This window comes from Prionailurus bengalensis, chromosome E1 (genome assembly GCF_016509475.1).
Source record: "Prionailurus bengalensis isolate Pbe53 chromosome E1, Fcat_Pben_1.1_paternal_pri, whole genome shotgun sequence".
In the NCBI taxonomy this organism is placed as follows: domain Eukaryota; kingdom Metazoa; phylum Chordata; class Mammalia; order Carnivora; family Felidae; genus Prionailurus; species Prionailurus bengalensis.
In genome coordinates, this window is record NC_057347.1 from 27257788 (window position 1) to 27285571 (window position 27784).

The 27784-nt window shown below is 43.8% G+C and overlaps 1 protein-coding gene across 2 annotated transcripts in view; it reads right to left on the bottom strand.

Annotated features, from left to right (window-relative positions):
* The window catches only part of YPEL2 (yippee like 2), a 62395-nt gene that overhangs the window by 28183 nt on the left and 6428 nt on the right, over positions 1 to 27784 (bottom strand). For both annotated transcript variants that reach the window (XM_043583901.1, XM_043583902.1), the window contains exon 2: positions 11185 to 11498. In XM_043583901.1, coding sequence (XP_043439836.1) covers positions 11185 to 11301 — 117 coding nt within the window. In that variant the 5' untranslated portion in view covers positions 11302 to 11498. The remainder of the gene's footprint in view (positions 1 to 11184; positions 11499 to 27784) is intronic.

The following is a 27784-nucleotide window of genomic DNA, read 5'->3' on the forward strand; positions in this document are numbered from 1 at the left end:
GGGGAGGTGGGAAGAGGGGTCTTTAAAGGGCTCCTCAGAGCCCTACCTGTCATTTAGAACATTCTGCATCAAGAGGGGAGGGACTGAGGGTAAAATTGTGCAGCTTTCAGAAGTAAACAAAGCAACCAGCACCCAATGGTTAGAGGCCTGTTCCTGAGAACAGACATTCCTCCAAAGCCACATCAGAGAACAGTGGGTCTAATTCTCTGGCCACCTCGAGCTGCAAGAGCCTGGCTGGCAATTTTACCAGTCTGGGAGAGCCTAGGCTGACATTGCAGCAGAGGACAGGGACGGTGAAGAAAAAAGTTCTGCACAGTTGGGCATCTCATGGAAATTAGGCAAATTGGATGGAAAGCAATATGGAAGTGTTGGTTTCTTGGCTGCCCCAGACAGCCCTGGGTACCAGGTACAGATGGGGATCCCTTCTACTGCCACCAGCTGCTTCTGCAGATAATGGGCTTTCCAGTGACCAAAGGGTCCTGGGCACAAGGTGGCTGAGGGCAAAGCATACATCTGTTTGCCACTATATTCCCAATACCTAATTTGTGAGAGGAGTCGCTAAATGTGGAACAAATGGTAGGGTTCAGTGCAGGAGGTTTCATTCTGGGATCTTTTGTTTGGGCAAGGAAAAACTTTTCTGTCCCCTCCGGTATCTGTTGGAGAGTTAAAGGAAATGCTGTTGTTGGGACCAGCCCTAACAGGGAGGAAAAGGAGTTTCCTGGGCCCCCAAAGTTAGATCATTTTCCTTCTGACAATATAAGTTGTCCCTTCAAAGGCCCAAAGGTGTTGGAGGCAGAAGGGAGGGGAGAGCCAGCGCCACCTGCTCAGCCTCTCTCATCACTGGTCTGGGAGGGGAGGGAGTTCATGGACTGATTAGATGTTGTTGTTTTTAGCAGCAGCTGGTGGAGCCATCTCCTCCTCTCTTCCTCTCCTCCCCCCTCCTTCCCTGAGTCACACTCCAGCCACTAGCAATAAGCAAGGGAGGGGTGGGGAGGGGAGGGAAGCAGAGAGCTAAAGCTCCCCGGGTTAGGCAGCCCTGACCTCAGAGACAATGCTCTGGGTCACCAGGTCAAACCCTCCCTTCAGGAGCTGGCTGAGTGCTTTGCAAACAAAGGTATCAGAGATTCTTTTGGGGTTTGTTTTTTTAAAGATAATGAAAATAGCTTCTTTCAAAAGAACCTCTCCACATCCCCCCCCCCCCCATGAAGCATCCCAGGGTGAACCAGACTGACTAGCAATTCTCAGCTATGGCTCCAACACCCAGGTTGCCTGGGTTGCTGTTGTCACAGTAGTCTAAGGTCTCTGTAACTGGTTGAAGTGTGGGTCAGAGGAAAACTCGCCATCTGACAGCTTAGATGGGAAGGGGGCAGGGGCAGATTTTTCCATTTAAATTTTGGAGAGGCTTGACAGCTGTTTGCAGGTAAGCCCAACCCCACCTGTCCAAGAGCAGAGGCTGCCACTGTTATTTAATCACCTCCAGAAACCTGCTAGTCCCTTTGGAATTATAAGGAGCAAGAGATTCAATGTTTATAGAGGTCTCAGAAGACCACTGGTAATTGTATAGCTAAAGGGGTAATAGCTGAGACTCAGACAAAAGGAAGGAACTGTTTACCAGGACTATTAGGGGTGCCAGGATCTGGGCATGTTTGCTACTTTGGTTTTGCTTAATGAGTATTCATAGATAGCAAGTATCAGCCTTTATGGAGCATTTACTATTATGTCAGGCACTCTGAGAAGTACCTTATATTGATCACCTCACTTCATTTCCACAAAAACCTTACAGGTATCTAATATTAATAGTAATCCCATTTTCCCAATGAGGATATTAAGACACAGAGAGGTTATTCAACTTGCATAACCACTAAGTGAAGAAAGAAGTCAGGGTTTGAATCCAGGTAGTCTGGCTCAGAGATTGCATTGTTAACCACTAAGTTATGTTGCCTTGCATTATCTTCTGATAATGATGTACTAGAATCAGAAAAAGGGAGAGATGGAACACTTCAATGACAGTCTAATCTAATGCCTCATTTGGATGGATGAAGAAAAAGGAAAGCTACAGAGCACAGTCTTGCCCAAGATCATACACCTTGATGCTTCTGTTTTAGCCATCAGCCCTCTCCCCTAGACCTGCCTCCAGCATCTACAAGCACGAGTTATATGTAAGGCAGTAGGTGGTATGGCAGAGAGGAGGTGGCAAAGTACAAAGTCAAGAGGCACTCAGTTTCTCTGGTCTTTGGTTTCCTAACCTGTAAAATGAGGAGCTGAAGGGGAACATCTAGGTTCAAAGGCCCCTCTAGCTCTAATGTTCTGAGAGTCTATGACTCCAGGTCATTTAGAATCTTATTAGGAAGCAAGACAATTATATGTAAAAAGTGCCCATAACCACAATAACACAGACCACATTATTACAAGACAGTCATTATTAACTACCAAATGAACAACGAGACAGTGAACTTCTATAGGCGTTCAGTGGAGGGAGGGACTCCTACAGTCCAGCAAGACAACCTAGAAAATACTTAAACCAGTCTTCAGAAATGGGTAGAGAGTGAATAGAGAGAAAGGAAGAAGGACTTTTCAGACAAGGCAAATGATAGGAGGGAATACAGGGTAGGATTTACCACCAATATTAATGAGACCAGAAGACAGTTGATGCCAAATGGAGCCACTTAGGTCATGACTGTCAAGCTATGGTAAAGAAGGCATAGACCTATCTAGACCTGTATCCCACATAGCTTCTTGGTAACCTACGACCTTAGAAAAGTCGCTTAATTCCCACCTTGAGGGGAAGTGGTAAAGTAAGTGATGGAGTAATAAGGAAAATGTCTAAAGGGCCCCCTAGCACACAGTAGATGTTCAATAAATAGTAGTAAAGCAACAATGTAGATTTTTCATCCTCTTTTTTTTTTTAGGTTACCAACACAACCTCATCTGTAACACTCTTTTGTCCCCACAGTGAGGCTTACACTCCCAAGTACCTCAAAGATAACACTCTAAGTACAGGAATCATGTTGGCTTCATCTCTCTATCCCTAGCGCCCAGCCCAGAGCCTGGCAAGTTGTTTGAAATACAAAAAATATTATTGAACTGAACAATCAGCATATGACGGTAGATTCTGGTCAGGCCCCAAAAAACAAAACAGCCAAACCAGCATTGGTGCAGCTTTACTATTCCAGAGACAGAGGGAGTGCCAATGCTCAAAAAAAAAAACCACAGGGCAGGGGTCCTGTACCTACTTCTTGTTTCTCAGGAAAGACACCCTTTTGAAAAGAGTTTCTTTGGATCTTAAGTACACAAGCTTGCAATCATCAGCCTCCTTATTGAATGCCAAAACACTAATGTACAAACCAATCTTATGATTGGAACCTTACAGGCATTTGCAAACCACAGAGTTAATTTTCAGGGTACGCCTCATAGCTCAAGTCAACATTTCCTTTTGGTATTTAAAGCAACCACATAGAAAGGATCACATTTGAGCAGATTCATGCTCCAGCTGCCTGCAGTCTGTAGCAAAAAAAAAAAAAAAAAAAAAAAAAATCCACAGATGATTCACCAGACTTGGTCGCTAGCAGCTCCTCTACAATAAATTGGTGAGCAATTCTACTCGTGCCTAGATCATTAATTTTCACAGGGAGCAGGTATGACTATGGGACAGGTCTGTCTCCCATCCAGAATATGACCTCCTAAACTCAATTCCTCTTGTTCATGACTACAAGTGATAGAATATTTTAAACCTTAGAATGCTTATATTTCTTTCCCAAGCAATGCTCAACAAAACTTCACTGAATAACTTCCATGTGCCCCAAACACCTGTAGATCACTGCAATGCATACACACTGGTTCCTCCATCTCTGGTCTCTTCTTTAGTAGTTCACCTACCACACTGTGACAACATTTGCCATCTCAAAGCAAAGCTCTTTCTGGCTGTGTCATTACTTGCTCAAAAGTTTCAGTGGCACCCAACTGCCAGCAGTATAAAGCCAGGACTTCTATTCTCCCAACAGTCTGGCTTCAACTCCTTCGACCTGTTTTCACACAGCTCCTCAACATCTAACCTATGGGAATGGCTGCTCCCTCATGCTTCCTGCCTGCACTTCTTTGTTCACGCTGCTCTTTTTACTGGTCCCTCCCCATCCATTTCCTCATGTCCAGGTTCTTGCTTCAAGGCACACCTCACTGTCACTTCTTCTACCAAGTCTTCCCAGAACTTCAATTCCTAGACAGATGGATTTTAATGGTGTCTTTTTTGGGTTTTTTTGATCAACAACTTTTGAGAGCCTGCAGAAAGCTATGGAACCCTCTCTTGAAAAACAGATATGTGGGGCGCCTGGGTGGCGCAGTCGGTTAAGCGTCTGACTTCAGCCAGGTCACGATCTCGCGGTCCGTGAGTTCGAGCCCCGCGTCGGGCTCTGGGCTGATGGCTCAGAGCCTGGAGCCTGTTTCCGATTCTGTGTCTCCCTCTCTCTCTGCCCCTCCCCTGTTCATGCTCTGTCTCTCTCTGTCCCAAAAATAAATAAACGTTGAAAATAAAATTTAAAAAAAAAAAAAAAAAGAAAGAAAAACAGATATGCACATAGAATTGAACATACAGTTTCAGAGATTCCCTGAAGCCAGTCCATGAGCTCCAAATTAAGACCCTCTTATGTCTGTCTCTATTTTGGAATAATAATTGTCATTTGTTCATATATTCACTGAAAATCTACCAGTCTTTGGGAGCTGTGCAGAGTGCTGGAGAAACAAAGATGGTATCGCAATTATCTCCTCAAGCATTTCACAAGCTAATGGAGATATGTGCTGTTACACTGTGATAAGTGCCCTAAGATAAACATAAGGTGAAATACAAATTTCAAGAAGGGATAACTTATGAACCTATTATCTCCCAGCTAGAGTCCAAGTTCCTTGAGGATAAAATCCTTGAGGGTGATATTATAATATCAGAGTGCTACACAGAGTACATATTTAGTACATATGTAATTACAGAACAGTGCCCATGAGACAAAACTGCATGTACAGGCAGAGCCCCCACTGCCCTCCACCCCCACCTCCCAGTGGCCTCTGAGATCCAGTGAAGGTGGTTCTATGTTCGAACAATCATGCTATACAATTTAACCTAGCAATAATTTATGACTTATCCTACGCTGAAGTGATTCATTCTCTGTCCCAATGGAGAAAAGATACCATAATATACTACCCCTTACATGCTTCAAATGGTTTCTTTTCACCAAGGAACACTGTAATCTAACCATATCCCTTTGGAGGTTTTCTGTATAAGATCTGTCACCCCTTCCCAAGTGATCAACAGACAGCCCTTTTGCACTCCTCCAGAACTATCACTTCATCAGAAGATTAGGGCTTTCAAAGGTCAGATAGTTGGGAAAAAGAAGTCAGTGATTTAAGGTTTTACAAAAGCTAAATTGATTGAATGTGTTTTTAAACGGGGCTTATTGGTTTATGTTGGAACTCTTCCATAATTTATCACTTCTGCCTTTGCTGTACCTCAGAAATGCTGTTTAGGAAACCAACAAACACTGCAAAAGAAGCAAAGGTACCCACTATGGTATGGGTCCTACCAACATGGTTGTTACTGACATCTTTTTTCTTAAAGCCCATCGGCAACTCTGGTATAATCATAGGTCACGTTATTTCAGAAACAAAAATTTCACTTTTTATGCTATAGACATCTATAGGTTTACATATAATCTAGTTTTCCCCTCCTGCTAGGATAGAAATACTAATTTTACTGCATTACAGTTTTTTTAAGAGTCGTTGTCACATATCCATTGGACACCAAAAACCTTTCAATTAATAAAATTGGAATTCAACATATATTTTGCTAGTTAGGAAAGCTCAGAATTATCTTCAAGAGCCACATCTTATCGTATATATTCTTTATGAATTATACTGCTTGCTGTGACACAGCTGTCATTAACACTACTAAATACAATCCAAAGCTCACTATAACATTTTCTTTTTTTTTTTTTTAATTTTTTTTTTAACGTGTATTTATTTTTGAGACAGGGAGAGACAGCACGAATGGGGGAGGATCAGAGAGAGAGGGAGACACAGAATCTGAAACAGGCTCCAGGCTCTGAGCTGTCAGCACAGAGCCTGACGCGGGGTTCGAACTCACGGACCGCGAGATCATGACCTGAGCCGAAGTCGGATGCTTAACTGACTGAGCCACCCAGGTGCCCCTCACTATAACATTTTCAAGACACTTAGAGGAAAAGAAATGAGTGGATTTTTAGAAATTCTATTCTTATATTTATTTTTAACATCGAACTTTCCAGGATATTTATTATTCATTAAAGACAAGCTGGTGGGTGGTGTAAATGAAGAGAAACGCATCCCAGACGAGTAGAATGGAAAGGATAGAATAGATCTCTGGACTTCCACATCAGCACCCCTCTATGTCCACTACCTATAAGCCACTGTGTTATGGGTACTAGTCTTTTTGAGAATCACTGGTGTTGAACACTAGTGCTCAGAAGCAGAGGTTCAGAAGCCACGGCGGGCAGAGGGGGCCTCTCAGTAGCCACTAGACCAATACATGGCCTCAGAACACCCTCCTCCCCACCACTTTTCTCAAAGCAATGCTGTACCTTACATCTAAGCAGGCAAGGAAAACCAAAATGCTACTGCTGTAAGGCAAATGGAACCCTACAGGGAACAAAAAGAACTGGCCTCCTAAAACCTCCCAGCCTCACAAGGAGGCCCAGTGCTTGAAAAGAGCCAGAGCTCTTCACACAGAGCACAGCTGAGGGAGCACGAAATACAGATGTGTGGTTCTGAGGCTGTGGAACCTCAGGCCAGTCACTAAGTTGCCCACAGCCTGTTTCCTCATGAAGAGAGGCTGGGCTAGATGATCTGCAATTCTAGGAGTTCTGTATTTGCCACCAGAAGACAATCTGACCTGAAGATTGGACATAGCAATAAACAGCTTTCTACCTTCCCCCTGCACTGGACACCTACTCTGCAGCCTCCTACAACAGCTTCCCTCCAAGGACCAGAGCAAACTGGGTCTTGGAATGAAGCCATCATCCCCAAAGTGAGTTTGTGAGAGGTTAATCCAACTCACCATTCCCAAATATCCTGCTCCACGATGCCATCAAACGGTGATAGGTCGGCAGGAGAGAAACAAAGGAAGGATCTCAGACAGAAAATTTTCATGAAAAAAATTTGTGAAGATCCAGGCTTCCATAATAGCTAGTTTCCACTGCAATGAGCATTCGATTGTTCCCGCTTGGGGCAACTAGCTGTTCCAACTGAAACTATTATTATTTGATAACCACAGTATATTTTTATAATGGGGCTTGCACCGTAAAGTGAGAAACAACAATGTGAGCAATTCCTCATGCCAACTTAAAATACCTCTGCATGCAAACACTCCAGCATTTAGACCACAACACCCCCTAAGAAAATGTAGGATGTCTCAGCACATTCCCTAGATAGTTCTGTCATCAATTCAAAGAGCACCCCCACCCCCATCCTACAGAGCAATGCTGTTACCTTTGTGCAGACACACACAAACTTTACTGTCGTCCTCTTCTATGGCCTTTTCCTCTTAAATCAAACTCCTGGGCTCCAGGTTCTAAAGTGAAACTACCTTAGCTAGACTAAATTTGCTTGGCATCAGGCAAGAACAATCCCCTCCGTCACCCCCAATCCCGCTTTGGACCAAGAGAAGCAAAGGGACTACACTATGTATTTGCATAGGAGCTTTGTGATTTGCCAACCACCCCACACCCATGATCTCATCCAGCCTCGTAACAACCCAATGAGGTAAACCTCCTCACTGAACCTTCAAATATGGTTATATCTACTTTCCAGGACTGTTATGGAGATGGCACATAGTAAGCACACAGGAAGTGCTAGCTACTGGGCATTACACACAGCAAATATTACTTCACTCCTTTTATTAATGAGAAACTGAGGGGCGCCTGGGTGGCTCAGTCAGTTAAGCATCTGACTTCGGCTCAGGTCGTGATCTCACGGTTCGTGGGTTAGAGCCCCTGCGTCGGGCTCTGTGCTGACAGCTCGGAGCCTGGAGCCTGCTTCGGATTCTGTGTCTCCCTCTTTCTCTGCCCCTCCCCTGTTCATGCTGTCTCTGTCTCTCAAAAATAAACAGATGTAAAAAAAAAAAATTATTAGTGAGAAACTGAGACTCAGAGGTTGGACAGTTGATTCCAGGCAATGAGGCCTCTGGGGATTTACAGCAAGCCAGGACAGTGGAAAGCCTGGTGCAGGATTCTTTCCACCACCTCAGTATAGACCCTAATTGTTCAAAACTTTGCAACTACACATTTCCACGGGAGCCCAAGGTCCTGACACTGTTCCCAGTTCTCTACCAGCCACATACTCCGAGCTTTAGTTCTCTGGACCTTTGTGTTCACTTCTCCATAAGGAAGTCAGACTCACTTTTTTTTTTTTTTTTTTAAACCAAACAACGGAATGTCAGGCTTCCAGATGAAAGGCTCTATTACAAGTACAAAGTATCATTTAATTACACTGCTGCTCCAGTTATCTGCTTCCCAGCTCCTAACTCCCACTGGGCAGATTCTGAAACCGCATAGGAGATTATGTCAAGAGGGGAGAACAGGAGAAACATTCTCTCCCTGAACTTTCTTAAATGGAAGAGAGAAACAAAATGAAAAGAAAGGCCCATTTTCCAAGGAGGGGGCTGGGGCAGTGATCTTTCCGTTAAGTGGACCTGCATAAGAATCTATAGATTATTTAATGCTGGGGGTGGCTGCGGAATGAAATAAAGGAATCTTTGTGCCGTGCCAGCCACAGTTCCCTCACCCTCTCCCCACAGCCAGGCATTTAACCCAACTTTTTAAATCATCAAGCTCTAATGCACCCCATCTGTGCACCGGTTGTGGCCAGTGAAACTGAAGCCTGTGCTGACTTTGGCCTGGACTTGTGAATGAGCCTTTCTGCCCCAGAAGGGGCAGGAAGGAGGACATGAGGCCAACAAAGACATTTTTTGCTCATCACTGGTCTTCTCCTAAGGCTCAGGCTCCACCCATCTGTTTATCTGTTCATTTACTGAGCTCTTGCCATGGGTCAGGTTCTAACCCAGAGACACCAAACTAGTAGATATGGTCCCAGATGAAGGAGAATGTATAAAAGTTCCTGGGAGAGAGGAAAGAGGTGAGGAAGAAGGGATGCTGTTGGCTGAGGCACAGAGGACTGAAATACCCCCATCTGCATATTCAGGGATGTTGCTTAGTTCCAAGTGGTTGGAAAATAAAGCAACGAACTGGCAAGAAATCAAACTCAAAAGGCCAGATTGTCCAAGGCCCTGAATACCAGGCTCCAAACATCAATGTGGAAGGCCACTACCATCTCCACACGTTCCTTTCTGTACATCTCACAAGACCCAGCTCAAATACCACCCCTTCCAGAAATCCTTCTTGAACACACTCAAAGTAATTGCTCTCTCTCCTTTAAGCCTCCAATTTGCATTCTTGGACAGCCTGTATGAGTCTCAACTTCTCCATCCATAAAATGACTACTATAGCCTACCTTAAAGTCTTCTTATGAGGGTTAAGTGAGGTAACATTTACAAAGTGTCAAGTAGCAGTTTTTAATACATAGAAGGTGCTAAAATACAGTTTATTGTTACCTCAATTTCTTATGATACATAGCACTTTCTCGTGGTATTAAAAGGATGTCTTGACTTCCATTTTTCCCTGGAGATTTCCAGAAATAGGACAGCTCACATTTTCCCTCCAAGCTTGTAGGCCCCCTTCCAAAGCAAAGAGGACTGATCCTCTCTTTCCTCACTGACACAGCCTCCCCATATCCAAAATTCCAGACTTGAGGGGTTCCCAAAAGATTCAAGCTGAATCTGAGACAAGATGAGTCTATTGACAGAGAAGGGAGCTACAGGCTGGCTGGAACATAAATGGCACAAAGGAAAGTAATTAGCAGAAACCTAGAGAAGTAAAAGCGGGCCAGAGGTCAAGACTCTGAGGGCTCCAGGATTCAAACTCTGTAGTAACCCTAGATCTTGGAATAGGCCTAGAAGGAGGACTTCCATTCTTAGTCCTGATTTGAGAAGCCCCACAACAACACATGGTTGTTCTAGAACAACAGTCTAGGGACTGTTCTAGAACTACTGACCCTTCATCTCCCAGCCTTCTCTCTGGCTGGGCTATCGAGCCAGAGCCAGGGAAAAGTGATGCCACCTTTTCTAGAAGTTCTTGTAAACAGATCAAGAGCACTTTTTTTTTTTTTTTAATTTAGTCTGGGTATGATTACAGGTTGGCTTGTTCTTTTATTTAATGGCATGAAGTCCAGGTTCTGAGGAAGGATGGTTTTTAGAGGGAAAAGGTCCCCATGATCTTTATCCTTTTTGTGCAGCCTAGTAAAACCCATTTCTCCTCTCATGGGAATTTAGGGCCAGGAGGGAGGTAGCTACCACCCTGAGAATGCTGCCTGAAGGAGCCAGTTCCTGGATTGAACAACTGGGATGTTTATTGATTTATTAATAATCTCCCTGCCCCAACTTTAGGAAGCAGTTGCTAATGCTTTTCCAGGAAAATAGGGTTCCATTATTTCTTCTAATTTTGATCAGGTGTCACACCATATTATCTCATGTAGAAGCCCTAAAGATCCCCACAGGACAGGGTCAGCTCTTTACCAAGCCACTTTTGGTCCTCCCCAAAGGACACCCATTTTAGTAACTCAGTCATCTTGTAACCTTCCCAGGGGGCTTAGCAGGCAATATCCTTTCTTATGTCAGCTAAGAAGTGCCTCCTCTAAGATATCCTGCCCCTACCACCTTTCTTAGAGCTCACTTTCCAGGCATGCAGCCCTCTACATGGCATTCACTTGCCAACCTGAGTTAAGCCAGCCTAGCGAAAGGCTCCAATCACTCTTCAGCCCCTCTCCCCTCTGGCTTGTGAGCCACCAGCTCCCCCAGCCACCAACAGGGATGACATTTAATTTCCAAAATCACATACTAAACTAGTACACTCTCCCTCCAACTCAGAGTTATTTCTCAGTTGAGTGAGACAGCCAGGAAGGGAACCTGTAAAAACAAAACACAAAACAAAACAAAACAAAAACCCACAAATATCCCGGGCTCTTTGGGAGAGTTTATAAACCTGTGCAACCTTATGAGCCAGAAATGCCCCCCACACCTGGGGTGGGCAAGCAAGGCCTGCAGGGAACATGTACCTTGGAAATGAGTTCATCATGATTGGCCAAGTGGGCTCTGCAGTGAATGCAGCTGTAGGTCCGGTGGCAGGAAGGCAAATATGCCTGGAAAGTCTTGGATCTTGTCATCTTCACCATTGGCGCCGTAGAGCGTGGAGTGAACTCTGGAGTGGCCCACGAGGCACTCCCACAGGATGGGTCGCACGGGAAACACCGGAAGACACAGGTAAAGGCCGTGGTTTGGCAGGGGGTGGGTGTGGGGCACGCTCCACACACTGGTGATGTCTTCAGAGGAAGGACCCTCAAGCAGAGGTCTAGGGCTGGTTCTCAGCAGCCTGCAGTGCCAAGATAAGGGGAATATCATTAACTGATGGAACAGGGCTTCCTGCAAAGCAAGTAGAGTCCAAATGCCACCCAAGAGAGAGGGCAACATTTATAGGAAAAAATGACCCCTTCTCTGTCTCTTGTCATCATTGCCAAGATGCCCAATGAATGAGAAAGAAACTACTGGAGATCCCAGTGTTGCTGCTTTTCTAGAGTTGGAGGTTCAGTATCAACTCAGGGTACTCAACAGCCACCCCACCTACCCTCCACCAACATTCAGAAATGGGCATGATCACCATTCTTAGGGGACCCTATAAGAGGCCAGGCTTAAGGATGCGCCACCTGTAGCCCCAGGGAGAAGACTCCTAAGGGCCTCCTCTTCTGAGCCAACCAAGATATATGGCTAAAGGAAAAGGCAAAGTTCAGCCTCTACAAAGTCACTACATCAACAGTCACAGATACATGTCTCATCCATTTCCAGATACCTGGAGTCTTCCAACACTTGAAACCACTACCAGCAGAAACCACCATGCTCCATCCCACCCTTTGCTTTATGGATCAAGCATGGGATACAAAGGATCAAGTTCCCAACCAGCAGGGTCCCTTATGGTTAGCAAGCTCTTTTGCCATACCTTGCCCAGAAATAGATGCTTAGTACTTTTTTTGTTTGTTTGTTTGAAAAGCAAGCAAGGAAATGAATGAAACAAATGGCACAATCAGACCCCTGCATCTAAAATTCACAATGACAGTGAATTTTACCAGAATCTCTCCTCAACCCTCAAAGTTCCCATTAGTCATCCCACAGTGCCAAACATCTCTTCTGCCACTGCCTCAGCAATTTTATTCTACTAGGAACCAAGGACACTGAGAAAGTGGGTGGCTTCCAGGCTATGTCCAAGTAAAGGTCTGAGGGCAAAACCTCAATACATACCCTGCTTCTCTGGCTCCCCCACCTAAAGTTTCTGAACCTGCCTATTCCTTGGGCTTCACTAACAGGGGTGGTGTTCCCACTTGCCTACCTCCCAGGAGAGCCACAGTGTTAATTAATGCCTGCATCATGCTTTGAAGATAAAATTATTTAGAGAGCCGGGGGAGGAAGACAAATAAAATCAGATCTTCTGGGTTGTGTCTGGGATCCATCTGGATGTTTAGAGAAAGTTGCAAATCATAGTCCTCTTTTTCCTCTAAACCTCACTAACCAAATCTTCCAAAGGGATGCTGCCCTCCTCCCTGATATCTTTCCCACCACAGCAGTCACTGAGAGCCACTATACCCTCACTATACCTCTAGGACTCTGTATATCTTCCTGAATGGCCAACAGCATGGGCCAGCATTAGGCTGAAGGACAACAGTGGCTCCACATTCAGGATGACCAATTACACATGAGGTGTCCAACTATTGAAGGGATTCAGACTTACAGGGGCCCAGGTATAGTGTTTTCCCTGCTTGGTCTCCCCACCACTATTTTTAAAGATGTGAAATCAGGGTAAACTGAACAGTACAGAAATACTTGGAAGAATTTGGAAGTGAGAATTAGTTTCCCTAGCTTTACCTCAGAGTTAGGCCTGGCCATAATAGGAGATGAGGAAGGAAGATCATGACCCCTTGGACCCAGAGCCCCTCCTTCTCACCATGGACATCTTTTGATAGCAGGTAAGGTGAGTCTGGTCAAAATAAAAACCCATGGTAGACCAATGGTGTTGGCTGTTGAGGTGTTACAGGTGGTAGAAAGAGACAAGTACCCTGCCTAGGGTTTCCTGAAATACCCTTGAACTTTCCAATACCTCTGTTTCACTCGCAGGAAGGGCAGTTATCTCCAGGAAAGAAAGGGGTGGTAGGTCAGGGTAGAAAATAGGAAAGGCAAGCAGGGAAATGAGCTCAAGGCTTTCCCCAGGCCAGCTTCTGAAGTCCACAGCCTTAGCTGCCCAGTGGGGAGCACTAGGAGCGTGGGTCCCATCAGTCTTATACAAACACTGAAGGAAGAAAAGGAAACAACGAGCCCTGGCTGCCAGTCTGGGTTTATAGAGCAGCCACAGAGTCTGTTTTCTTATACATGCAGACAGCTTCTAAATTATGCATTTCCCCAGAGTAGAATTATTTCTTCTCTCACTTCTCTTCTGTAGGAAACGAGAGGGGAAGAAAAAAAAAAAAAAAGTTTGTACACAGGGGTTTCTGGTTATGCTCAGCTTCAAATCTGAATTCCAAAACTTGTTCAAAGCTCCTTCTGAGGAATAAGCATTTATAGTCTGTACTCAATGTGAACATGTCACATACAAACACATACCCATGCACACACATTCACTGCATACCATTGTTCTGAACTTAAAAAGACAAAAGAAAAATTGACCCCATAAGCAATATCTCAGGCTGCTTGGTACTAGAGAAACCCCGGGGAGCTTAAACAGCAGGCATGAGACTTTGCTGTTCATTCTGCTCCTCTCCCTCTTTTCATAGGAATTCACAGCCATCCAAAGGAAAAGCAAGGAAAGAAAAAGTGGCTTGCTGAAATATGCATCTTGTCCAAGCACTACAGGGCAAGCTGGAAGTAATGAGAGGGGGTAAGTAGAAAGCAAGCTGAAGCAGAATCAAGAGAGGGTCCTTGTGTCTAAAAAGAGAAACAGTAGGCTGTCACAGAAAAAAAAAAAAAAAAAAAGGATGACAGCTAGGTCCAAAAAGTAATCATCTATTACTGTCTTCTTCCCTCTTAAGCGAAAATTTTAAAAGCTGCGTCTTTGAATCAATTCTTAGGAAGGAAGGTAAAATAGATGGATTTTTTTTTTTTCTTTAAGGGAAGAAACTAGGGTATGAGGCTGCAGAACTCACCACATTTTGATTGTTGGACTTTGGTACCTGTAATGGGGCCATAAGCTCCATGGGACTTCACGAGTCCAACTCGTTGAACATACTGGAGTCCAAATTGATTTCCAACAATAATCAAATGAGCTCGATATTTAAAAGCCTCAGGGCACATGTACAAATTAAACACCATTTTAAGTGAAGCAATAATCCATCACAGTGGAAATTAAAGGAAGATTTGCTACCAGCCCCAGCTGGCTCCTGCTGATCAGCATGGAAAGAAAAGATGTGAACTATTATGATTAAAAACAAAGACCCCAGATACTGCACTTTGAGAGCCAAATGCACAGGGAGCACACAGCAAACCTGGCTGTCCCACCTGACAGGCCTTTTCCACCAGGAGCCACAACCGCAGCTGGAACTCAGAAGAAAAATTTCTGAATGTCCCCAGGATGGAGGGGCAGAAGGGACAGACTCTCCAGGTGGGAGACAAGGGACCACACAAACTGAGAAGGTGGAACTCACTAGGGGAAGTAACACCTCCAGCCACAGGACAGCACCAGTCTGTTGTTTTTGTGGGGTACTTTGGTGGAGGGTAGGCAAAGACTGCCCGGAAAAGAAGTGGGCTGTGGAATCACAAACCATTCCTTCTCCTCTCTAGCTCAATGACCTTTAGCAATTTATTCAACCACTGGACCCTCAGCTTCCCCAACTCAAATACCAACATACACAGGGTCATGAGCAGCAAATGACATGTCAGAACATACACAGTGTTGGCATACAATTATACCAAATTATAGCTATTATTTTTAGTGGTCAATTAGAAAAAGATGCTGCTACTTAGAAAGAAAGAAGAAAGAAAGAAAGAAAGAAAGAAAGAAAGAAAGAAAGAAAGAAAAAAGAGGCTTGAGGATTATATCGCCACTTCCATTAGGACCCTCTCACTTGTCCTTGGGCAGCACAGGAGTCAATTAGAAAAAGATGCTGCTACTTAGAAAGAAAGAAGAAAGAAAGAAAGAAAGAAAGAAAGAAAGAAAGAAAGAAAGAAAGAAAGAAAGAAAGAAAGAAAGAAAGAAAGAAAGAAAGAAAAAAGAGGCTTGAGGATTATATCGCCACTTCCATTAGGACCCTCTCACTTGTCCTTGGGCAGCACAGGAGATGGCACTTTTGGGGTGACATTTCTCCAAACCTAGACTTTTCAAGGCAACAAGGAGGTGATGGATGACACTGGAGGAGCCATAGAAGTGCTTCCCTAATTGCTACTGAGGTCCTTCTAAGAGGTGGCTTCTTCAGTGGCCATGCTCCTACATGCCTTAAAGGACTGCCAAGAACACATCTCTGATTTATACAGCCCTAGCAGGCCCCTGAGCCTCTTTTCCCTTTCAAATCCATCCTCTGTATTGCAGCCATTGTTACCTATTTAAAAAGCAGATTTGACCGTTTTGTCACTCCCATGGCCTTCAGAAAGGCAATAGAGGGGGTGCCTGGATGGCTCAGTCGGTTAAGCGTCCAGTGTCCAACTTTGGCTCAGGTCATGATCTCATGGCTCGTGCATTTGTGGGTTCAAGCCCCACATCGGGCACTGTCAGTGCAGAACCTGCTTCATACCTTCTGTCCCTCTCTCTCTCTTTCTGCCCCTCCCCTGCTCACACTCTCAAAAATAAACATTTTATAAAAATTTTTAAAAGTTAAAAAAAAAAAGAAAAAGAAAAGCAACACAGAGCAGTAGTTAAGATGGGTTCTAGAACCATACTCAGGGTTTTTAAATCTGTTTTAACCTTTACAGGCTGTGTGACCTTGGGGAAATTTACTTAACCTCTCTGAACCATGCTACCATCCTCATTAGAAAACAGGAATAATAATATCAGCTTCATAAGGCTCTGTGAAGATTAACTAATACTCAGCTTGTGCACCTGTAAGTACACAATAAATTCCTAGTGTGTACTACCACTGATAACCATCTACCATTGACACCCACAAACTGCTTCAGATTCATCTCTACCACACCTCATACTCTATACTCCCATTTTTTAAACTGACATTTAAGGGTCTACCATGTGTCAGGGACTCTCCTAAGTGCTCAGATTTGGCTATCAAACTCTTAGCTCCCTCTAATACACCATACTTGCATTTCACCCTTCCACAGTTTTGTTGATGCCACTCCCTCAGCCTGACACATTCTTCCCACCTCTTCTTACTAGGCCCTTTAACTTGTCCATTAAGATTCAGCTAAGGGGCTCCTGGGTGGCTTAGTCAGTTGAGCATCCAACTCTTGATTTTGACTCAGATTGTGATCCCAGGGTCTTGGGATTGAGCCCTGTGTTGGGGTTCCCACTGGGTGTGGAGCCTGCTTGGGATTCTCTCTCTCTCTCTCTCTCTCTCTCTCTCTCTCTCCCTCCTTCCCTCCATCCCCCCTCCCTCCCTCTCTGCACCCTCCCTCTCCTGCTCATGCTCTTAAAAAAAAAAAAAAAAAGACTCCACTCAAGTGCCACCCCCAACATGGGGCTTATTTGTTCTTCCTCAGTGCTCACCTCCATCTTAAGGAACCAAAATTATCCTTTTCTACCTCTGTATCCTCCATGAGAGGTAAGTTCCAAGGACAAGGACCATATTTTTGTGCTCCCTGGACTCAGCAGCAGAGAGCACACAGTAGCAGCCATTATTGAACTGAACTCCCTCTGCTTCCCATTGGGCTGCTGACTAGACCAGTCCACCCCTGTGTGGATAGCAGACATGATTGAGGTCCCTCCCTTCCCCCTCAAAGTAATGAGGTAGTAGGCAAAGATACTCTGGGTTCCCAGGGCCCATGAAATACTACTCTCCTCTGACAGCCCCCACTTAGATCCTGTGCTGAGATGCTCAGAACTATGGTCCTTAGCTACAGAAGATGTTCTAAGTCCTGGGCATTAATCAAAGGCCTGTCATTGGCATCCAACTCTATTCTTTGCCTTTGTGGGGGCTAGGTTAAATTACACACATATTGAGAAAGAGAGAAACCCTTAATAGAGGGGGGAAAAAAAGGTGGCAGTGGAAAAGGACCAGGTGAGCCATTTCTGGAACTGGGAGGGAGGAAAAAGAGATAATGGCTGTGGAAGGCCTCTATCCCAGGAGGAAGGTCCTGAACCCAGACCGGGGAGTAGAGAGACCCAGTTTTCCTGGACCATCAAATAAGAGAAGTGGCTGGTGGTGTTAGTCCACTGGTGAGGGATTACAGGATCTAGAGGCCAACAGACTTGGGTCCAGTCTCGGGTTTTCTCACCACCTGCATCACCACTGGGCAAATTGCCTGAAAGGGAAGAACAACAGTGCCTACCTTGTGGAGGAGACAAAAGAATCAAATGAGATATTGCAAGTGAAGCATTCAAGCATAGCACCTGGATAAGTTAGCATTCGATAACCCTAATTAGCTGTAATCATCCTTACCAGCAAGGGAGAAAAAGTGCGGGAACTGTTTCTATTCACAAGACCCAAATGGGCAGTGTTCCTATCTCCCACACTGACTCAAAGTGGTTACAGGGTTAGGGCCTAAATTAATCCACTTAAAGGTACACTGCTTTAAGTAGATTTTTGTGGCTTAGCTGGGGATCTAACATTAGTGCTATATCATTCCAAACAGACCATTCTATCACTTAGTGCTGTGGAAAAGTTACCTCTGTAGCCCACCCTGATTCAACTAACCCCACAATGGGGCCACTAGTGAAAACTTTACTGAAATACCCCTATTACAACTACCATGGAGCTGATGAGCAAGGCACACAGGAAAATCAATGTCATCATTCCTAGTTACCCACTGTGTAGAACTGGACCCAGGCAGCACTTCAAATTCATTCAGATGATAATAAAAGCCAGCTTGGATCTTCAAGGAACCATTCTTTATTTCTTTTTCTTTTTTCTTTCTTTCTTTCTTTCCTTTTTTTTGGAATTTGAAAGTTTACTTTTTTATTTTGGGAGAGAGAGAGAGCAGGGGAGAGGTGGGGAGAGACACAGAAGAGAGAGGGAGGGAGAGAATCCCAAGCAGGCTCCACACTGCCAGTGCAGAGTCCAAAGTGGGGCTGAATCTCACAAACCAGTAGATCATGACGTGAGCTGAAATCAAGAGTCAGACGCTTAACGGACTGAGTCACCCAGGCACCCAGAACCACTCTCATAAACAAAGTTAACCATTCATCTCTACCCTGGACATAGGGCTGAGGCTTGATTTCACAAGGATTATCTGTCAGATGATAATCCTACATGATCTCTAGGATTTCTTTGTCTCTTAAAGTCCTGATTCCATATTGTAATGATGTCTCTGCCAGATGAATCCTGCGCCAGAGCACAGAATCCATCCACCATCCTTTATTCTGCTAAGACCTTGATTTCAGCGAGGTCACAGAACATACCAGTCGTGCAGAGTCCACTCAGAAATGGCTGTTGGATGGTGTCTTTGCAACATCTGTTAGCGAAGCATTGTATTACTACAAGGCCCTTAGTTTAGCACTCTATCTACCTGGGGAGGTGGCCACATGAGGCTTACATCTGTTAGAACATCTGCATAGGAAAAAGGTAGTTCCCCTTGAACATCCTGAAACCTGCATGTAATTCACTAGACACTAGATAGAGGTAGCTGTTACTAGCTATGAAGAGATCAGATACTACTTGTTTCTACAATTTAGATAATAATACAAAAAGCCCAAACAATCTGTCTGAAGATTCATTACCAAGGACACTTGGCTAATGTTCACCAATGGCTTCCTTCTTTTTCTTACACAACTCACATCTCCAAAAAGGATTAAAGGTAACTTACAAAAGCATATACTTTTAACATAGATTACTGGGGCACCTGGGTGGCTCAGTGGGTTAAGCATCTGACCTCAGCTCAGGTCATGATCTCATGGTTCGCAAGTTCAAGCCCCACATTGGGCTCTGTGCTGATAGCTCAGAGCCTGGAGCCTGCTTCGGATTCTGTGTCTCCCTCTCTCTCTGGTCCTCCCTGGCTCGTGCTCAGTCTCTCTCAAAACTAAATAAACATTAAAAAAAATTTTTTTTTTTAAATTTTTTTTTTTTTTTCAACGTTTATTTATTTTTGGGACAGAGAGAGACAGAGCATGAACGGGGGAGGGTCAGAGAGAGAGGGAGACACAGAATCGGAAACAGGCTCCAGGCTCTGAGCCATCAGCCCAGAGCCTGACGCGGGGCTCGAACTCACGGACCGCGAGATCGTGACCTGGCTGAAGTCGGACGCTTAACCAACTGCGCCACCCAGGCGCCCCAAAAATTTTTTTTAAAAAATAAAAAAAAATTAGGGTAGGAGGAATATAAGAACACAAGGAGAGTTAAGACAGAGAAATGCATGCTGTTACATTGCTAAATATTTACTAAATTTCAATTGCAAATTTGGCTTTGAGCTCCCTAGTAAGCAAGGCAGAAGAAAAATATCAGTACTTATAAGGTTTACATTTCCTACAAAATAAAAGCATTTTGGTTGTTCAGGCTATAGATTTTCTGAGAGCTTTCTCCTGTGGGTGGTTGCAGAGATGATGAGCAGTGAACACAGTGGACAAGATCCTCAGCATACAGCAACAGTTCCCACCATGAAACTCTTGCAAGACTATTTCTTAGAGGTCCCTGCATGAAAATGCACAGCAAAACAAACACCAAAGGGCAATTCAGTAAAAGGGATTCTACATGGGGGTCAAATCAGGGCAGCCCAAGAACATGGCTTTCTGATGGTCTGGCTGGATCCAGTGATGTAGACTCTCCAGAGGAATGGAAGAGTTACAGAGCTTTCTGGCAAAGCTCCATGAATATCATTTATCACAACCAGGCTTTTGAGTAACAAAAACATGGGCAGCCTCCAACGTGCCAAGTCCAAACACTAATATTTTTTAATGCTAACACTATTTGGCCTGGTGTTGCATTCAGTTAGTTCTCTTGTGGGCTACTTTTTCCTTAAACTCTCCCCTTATGGCCTATCATGCCTCTCCTGGCTCTTCTCTCTCACTGAGCCTCAATCTCCCTGGCTGCTCTTCTTCCTTCCTCCTCCTCCTTGGAGGTGCTTCTACCATGTCCCTGACTGCTTGCTCCCCATAGACATTCTCATCCATATCCAAGTCTTCTAAACCTCTGCCTTCTGGTCATGAAGCCTGGGTCCCTTTCTATAGGATGCCTCTAACTGGTTCTAGGAAGGCACTTCAAATTAAATGCATCCAAAGCCAGCACCATCTTTCCCCTTCTCCTGGCTCCTACCACCTTCACCCTAATTCTGCTCCCTTCTCCTGAAGGCCCATATACCGAAGCAGGAAAGACCCTTTATTCTCTCTTGCTTCTATGTCATACTCCATCGGTCCCCTAGACAATTGGCTCTGGCTCTGCAAACCAGCCTCCCATAGCCATCTTCACAGCTACAGCCAGCAGCACTGTGTGAGCCCTACCCTCCCTCACCCTGAACTCACGTGACAGCATCCTAAACTGGTCTCCCTGACTCAGCTCTTACCTCTCCAGCCCATTCTAGAATTCTATTTATACAACACAATCTGATCACATCTCTCTCATGTTTCAAAACCTCTAGTGGTTTCCTAGCAGCCTATAGGATGAGGTCCAACCCCTCAGGTGGCACCAAGAAACTGGGCTGATTCTCCTTATCTTCACCATCACCTTCCCACCTCCTCCAAACCTGTTTCCCCAGAAGACTAAGCTTGTTCACTACCTTTTCCCAAGTTGTTTTAGATTCCTGAAAAGCCTTAACCTGTATTCGATGTCTGGAAGATGCCTACTCATCCCTTAATACCCAGATAAGACCCTAAGCATTGGCGGTGGCCCCCTTTTCCCAGGATGCAAAAGACTTTTCTCCTGAATGGTACTCTATCACACTGTGTGTCTTCCAGACTGGGAACTTCCTACAGTCACAAGCCCAGTCTTTACTGTCCCTTGGTTTCCCTAGGACTCCTACTCTCGGGCACATCAGAGAGTCTTTTATTCTTTTTTCCAGAGGGACTTGATAGATGGTAATTAACTGAGTGAAATGAGTGACCATCAGTGAAGCTGTGCTGCCCTGTAAAGCTGATATTTTTAATCTTATTTAAAATACTATCCAGTGCATTTAAAATATCTAATTCTGGCCATTACATGGGACTCAAATACCATTAATGCTCCACAAAGTTAAAAAGCCAGCAAACTCTTGTGACATCAACCCACATGGACTGGCAGATGGTGCATGATACTCAGTCCCATGGAGCCATATCTCCAATGCAACACACAAGACAGACCCTCTGATGGTTTTATCCAGCTTCTGTCTGATGGCAGAAGTGTTCCCCATTCTGCCTCCCCTGGCCATTCACACCATCTGTGCACCACCCTGGGTAGCTTCCCAAGGGACCCTCCCCACACTGGCATTGACTTCTGACCCCTGGAGAAACTCTCAGACTTCCAACCCAGGAAGTTATTTCTCCCAGAGTGGTCCCCACAAAAGCCCCAGGGCAATCTGAGTCTGAGAAAAATTAAGCATCAGATTTGGTTCAGGTCAGCAAGGAAAGCGGTCCCTCCACCCTGCCTCTAGTCCATGCACAAAAGAGGGCCACATCTGCCCTTTTCCTTCAGCTCCCAGAGATTGCCACCCTCAGCATCAGTCCTTCATTTGGTATTTGGCCATGCTCAGAGAAGATAATCCTGGTTAAAACAAAACCAATAGATTTTTCTCATGATCTGGGATCCAGAGAGGGATCGTGTCCATTGCTTCACCCCCATGACAGGGCTACACTTGAACTACAATGTAAAACAGTCATTTAGAAGATCTATCAAGAAAACATTTTGGAAAGTAGGATAAGAGATGTGGCCCATCTTTAAAAGTTACTTCGCCAGGGAACCCTCCCCTTGTCTCCACCAACCCCTACTACACAGATTCCTCCTCCCAGCACTCTTCACAGCTACAGTTGTACTTTTACTGAGGTGATTATTTGATTTTCATCTGTAGCTCACACTCTCAAAGATCAAATATTATTTACTGAATAAATGAATGTCTTTGGACCCCAGGCACTGTATAACCTTGATTTCTCTTTAACTGCTACTCCCCCAGGGCACAGCTGGGGCCCCAATTAGTTACAAACCATCCATCTCAAATCTGCCAATACAATTCTGTTGTTCAGCTCTCAGCATGCCTTTGGCTTCCTCACTTTAATCTCCCAATTCAAATAAATCCAAAACTCTAGACTCTGACATCTGTGGCTGGGCTCCCCGCCTTTCCACAATTGGAATTTGGAAATTGAACTTCAAACTCAAGAGAAAAAAAAAGGGCAGAAGCCATTTTCAAAAGGATGCCTGTGTGTCTAAAGTCCCAACCACCACTAGCTCGAAGATGGATGTATTTTGTCCAGGAATTATTAAACTGTCATCTCATATTGCCATCTATTGAAGAAGAAAAGAGACAGTAGGGTGGGAGAGAGAAACTGATTCTAGAGCAAATTTCTGGATCTCTCCTGTTATGGGACTGGCAGATAGGTTTTAGTAAGAATTACAGCTTCTTTTCCTTTCAGTTCTAGCCTATCAAGGGGCACCATGCACGTTGCCAGTGCAGTTTTTTCATATAATTTAAGAAACATCCTCCACAAAGCTAGTTGTTTATGGATCAGTCTTCCCACTAGATTGTGAGCCATTCCTGGCCAAAGAGCACATCTGGTTAATCATCCTTCATACCCAGCCCAAAGCCTGGCTTGCTGGAAGAGCTCAGAAAGGTTGGTTGAAAATGTGGGAAGTGAGGGGAGGAGGTAAGAAGGAGTCATCTGAGGCCATGCACAACTATCAGTAAGACTCCAGGACTCTATAGTTTATTAATTTCCTATTATGAGCCTATGATGGGCCAAGTACTTGATATGCATTATCTCAATTAATCCTAACAACCCAGGGAGGCAGGCATTATTATGATTACCCTTGTTTAAAAGATGAGGAAAAAGCTCAAGAAGTTAAACAATTTGCCCAAGGTCATTCTACTAGAAAGTACCAGAACCTTGGCACAAAAACAGATACTCAGATCAATGGAACAGAATAGAGAACCCAGAAATGGACCCACAAATGTATGGCCAACTAATCTTTGACAAAGCAGGAAAGAATTATCAAATGGAATACAGATAGTCTCTTCAGCAAGTGGTGCTGGGAAAACTGGACAGTGACATGCAGGAAAATGAACCTGGACCACTTCCTTACACAATACACAAAAATAAACTCAAAATGGATGAAAGACCTAAATATAAGACAGGAAGCCATCAAAATCCTCGGTAAGAAAGCAGGCAAAAACCTCTCTGCCCTCAGCCTCAGCAACTTCTTACTTAACACGTCTCCGGAGGCAAGGGAAACTAAAGCAAAAATGAACTCTTGGGACCTCATCAAAATAAAAAGCTTCTGCACAGTGAAGGAAACAATCATCAAAACTAAAAGGCAACAGAAGGAATGGAAAAAGATATTTGCAAACAACATATCATTTAAAGGGTTAGTATACAAAATCTATAAAGAACTTATCAAACTCAACACCCAAAAAACAAATATTCAGTGAAGAAATGGGCAAAAGACATGAATAGAAACTTCTCCAAAGAAGACATCCAGATAGCCAACCGACACATGAAAAAATGCTCATCACTCATCATCAGGGAAATACAAATCAAAACCACAATGAGATACCACCTCGCACCTATCAGAATGGCTAACATTAACCACTCAGGCAACAACAGATGTTGGAGAGGATGCAGAGAGAGGATTCCTTTTGCACTGCTGGTGGGAATGCAAACTAGTACAGCCACTCTGGAAAACAGTATGGAGGTTCCTCAAAAAATTAAAAATAAAACTACCCTACGACCCAGCAGTTGCACTACTAGGTATTTATCCAAGGGATATAGGTATGCTGTTTCAAAGGGACACATGCACCCCCATGTTTATAGCAGCACTATCAGCAATAGCCAAAGTATGGAAAGAGCCCAAATGTCCATTGATGGATGAATGGATAAAGAAAATGTGGTGTATATATATACAATGGAGTACTACTCAGCAATCAAAAGAATGAAATATTGCCATTTCTAACTACATGGATGGAACTAGAGGGTACTATGCTAAGCAAAATTAGAGAAAGACAAATATATGACTTCACTCATATGAGGACTTGAAGATACAAAAGAGATGAACATAAGGGAAGGGAAGCAAAAATAATATAAAAACAGGGAGGGGGGACAAAACATAAGAGGCTCTTAAATACAGAGAACAAACAGGGTTACTGGAGGGGTTGTGGGAGAAGGGATGGGCTAAATTGGTAAGGGGCAGTAAGGAATCTACTCTTGAAATCATTGTTGCACTATATGCTAACTAACCTGGATGTAAATTTTAAAAATAAATTAAATAAATAAATAAATAAATAAATAAATAAATAAATAAATAGTACCAGAACCAAGATTTGAATCCTGGGACAACCCCCACCAAGGATGTTTTAATCCTGACAAGTTAGAGAAGAGTCCAAAGATGGGTATCCTTGGCCCTTGAGCTCATTAGAGCCACAAGCAGAACATCTTCCAGAGGGAGAGTCTAAATCAATTAGTTATAATGCAAACAAAAATGTCAAGTTCTCTTAAAACATCTTCAGACTCTCAGGGTTGGTTCACTGCTTCAACTTTTAATTACAGAAATACAAGAAAACAAATGAAGGAAGGGAATAACCTCAACCAGAAGATAGGACAACAGATCAGACACAATAGCTAGTTTTCAGTTCCTATCAAATCTTCCTGCTCATGGATTTTTAGCTTTAACGCTGCAGTTATATAGGGATACTTTTTTCCTCAAATCCTAAGGAAACAAAGAATCTTGTAAGTCAAAATAACCGAAAGCCCCATTTAATTTGCATTTATACATAATACATATGTTTATACCTTTAATACAGCAAATACTGGGGCGCCTGGGTGGCGCAGTCGGTTAAGCGTCCGACTTCAGCCAGGTCACGATCTCGCGGTCCGGGAGTTCGAGCCCCGCGTCAGGCTCTGGGCTGATGGCTCAGAGCCTGGAGCCTGTTTCCGCTTCTGTGTCTCCCTCTCTCTCTGCCCCTCCCCCATTCATGCTCTGTCTCTCTCTGTCCCAAAAATAAATAAACGTTGGAAAAAAAAAAAATTTAATACAGCAAATACTGAAAGAGAATTCATTTCTACCTATGGTCCACTTGGTGGTGGATCAACTTAGGGAGGGACCCCCCACACACAAAGGACCAAAGTGGTAAAAGAAGAGATAAACAGGAGGCAAATATAATGGAGGACACACACAGGAGCCATAGGAACAAAAGAAAAGGAAGTGGTAAAAATACAGTAAGGGAAAGGAGGCTAAAGGTCAAAGATGCTTAGTAGTTGTTTTCTACTAGGGATATCTACTACATCTGTGATTTCCAGACCTCAGAAATGTGTGTGGGGCTGGGCTCCATTACAAAAATGGGAAATTGAGGGGAGGGGGAGGGTTATCATTTGCTTGCTTTTATTAGATTCCCTATCCTGAAAATTCTGATTTTGTAGGCCTTTGGTTTGCCTAGAAATCCTTATGGCACCCAGGTTTGACACTCTCTAGGGATAGTCCCATTTTTGGAGAATGCCTATTATCTGTATCAACTAACCACTGTTCACAGAGTTCTTCTGTGAATGGAAGCCACAGTCCATTTCCATGAACTTACTCTAAACTGTAACAATAGTAGCCCAAGCAAAATCCCAATGTTCTCTTTCCAACATCTCATGTGCCTACTGAACATTCCCCATACATTACCTCTTAATGTTCACACCTCTGTGCCTTTGCACACACTGTTCCCCCTGGAGTGTTTCTGCATGTTTAAATCCTCATCATTCTTCACAGCCCCATCTCCAAAATGCCTATACTTTTTGTATCTTCAAACTCTTGGTACCTTATTGACACATACACCTTAATCACCCTATTAGAGTACATGCTTAAGAGTATATGTGGCAGGGGCCATATCTTAACTCATCTTTATCTCCCAAAGGTCCCATATTATCTGTTGACTTATTATTAGCCAGGAAAACAAAGTAAAACCAAGGTTCAGTTTCAGCCCTAGGCCAGAGGTTCCTCTTCTGTAGCTCAAAATAGGAATCAAAATTTTCCTGACTCAGGCAGGATGTGCTCAAAGCCTACCCTCTCTTGCCCCAGGTACTCACAACCAGAACAGCATGGGAAAGCAAAACAAAACAAATCATTAGGAAGGTCAATATTTCCTATGATTAAATTTCCTATCAGATAAAATAATGCCACTTTCTTCAGTCAAACCAAACTCAACTACTGTTCACTCCCAGAAGACCCTGTTTCGGCCTCAGTGGAACACATGTGCCATATGGATATCAAGCCTTCCTTTCCCAACAAAAAATAGGCAAGGGAACTTGAGCCACTAGAGACTAATTTCATTCTGAGCTGGCAATCTAGTTTCAGATCAAAACCACTAAATCTGGATATACCACATTCTCAAGACCACAGGGGAAGGCTGTAGCTCAGGAAACAGGAGAGCACAGTGCTGCTGACCCAACCAGGAATGTGAGTGGCAGTGTTGCACCTCTCTGGCAGAATGCTGCTTTGCCCCATCACAGAGAGGAGGTAGGCTTTGCCTGGGACCAAGACATTATGGGGCAGGGGCACCTGGGTGGCTCAGTCGGTTGAGCGTCTGACTTCGGCTCAGATCATGATCTCACGGTTCGTGGGTTTGAGCCCCGCGTCAGGCTCCGTGCTGACTGCTTGCTCAGAGCCTGGAGGCTGCTTCAGATTCTGTGTCTCCTTCTCTCTCTGTCCCTCCCCTGCTCGTGCTCTGTCTCACTCTGTCTCTCAAAAATAAATAAATGTAAAAAATAAATAAATAAAAAGACACTATGGGGTATTTGGTATTTTATTCAAGAGTTGGTATTTTTCCAGAAATATACAGGAGTAGAAACAACCCTGGGCCTGAGAAACAAAATGTACGGTTTATAGTCTCTGCTTTGCCCTAATTAGCTCTGTGTCTTAAACAAGTCCTTTTTGCCTATTTGAGCCTCAATGTTTACATCTCTAAAATGTAAAATCTAGAATGATTTTAATACCCAAACCAGCATATATCCAATTTAAAAAGAAATATAAATCATTAACTTGAAATTAGAGAAAATAAAAATTACAAGTTTAACACTGGAAAAAATTAGGATGTAGGGCCCTATAGTTACTAAAGTCAGGCCACAAATTTGGCTCTGTGCCTCCTGGCACCCAGAACAAAAAGAGAAACATGATAAGTTATACATTTCCAATTGCCCAAAAAGAAATATCATGCCCGTTCCTCAGGAGAGGAAAGTTTTTTCTGGCACTCATTCCTGAAAGAAATTTCTTCCTATTAACTTTTTAAAGGGGACACTAAGTGAAATTGTAGCTTAAGATTTCAACTACATCAACCCTTATAAGAAATGTAGTAGCAAGTTATATAAAGCTGTTTAGGACAACGTCCTCCAGGAAAGCAAAGGGCAGTGAAAGTTCATTTCAGTGAAAATAACTC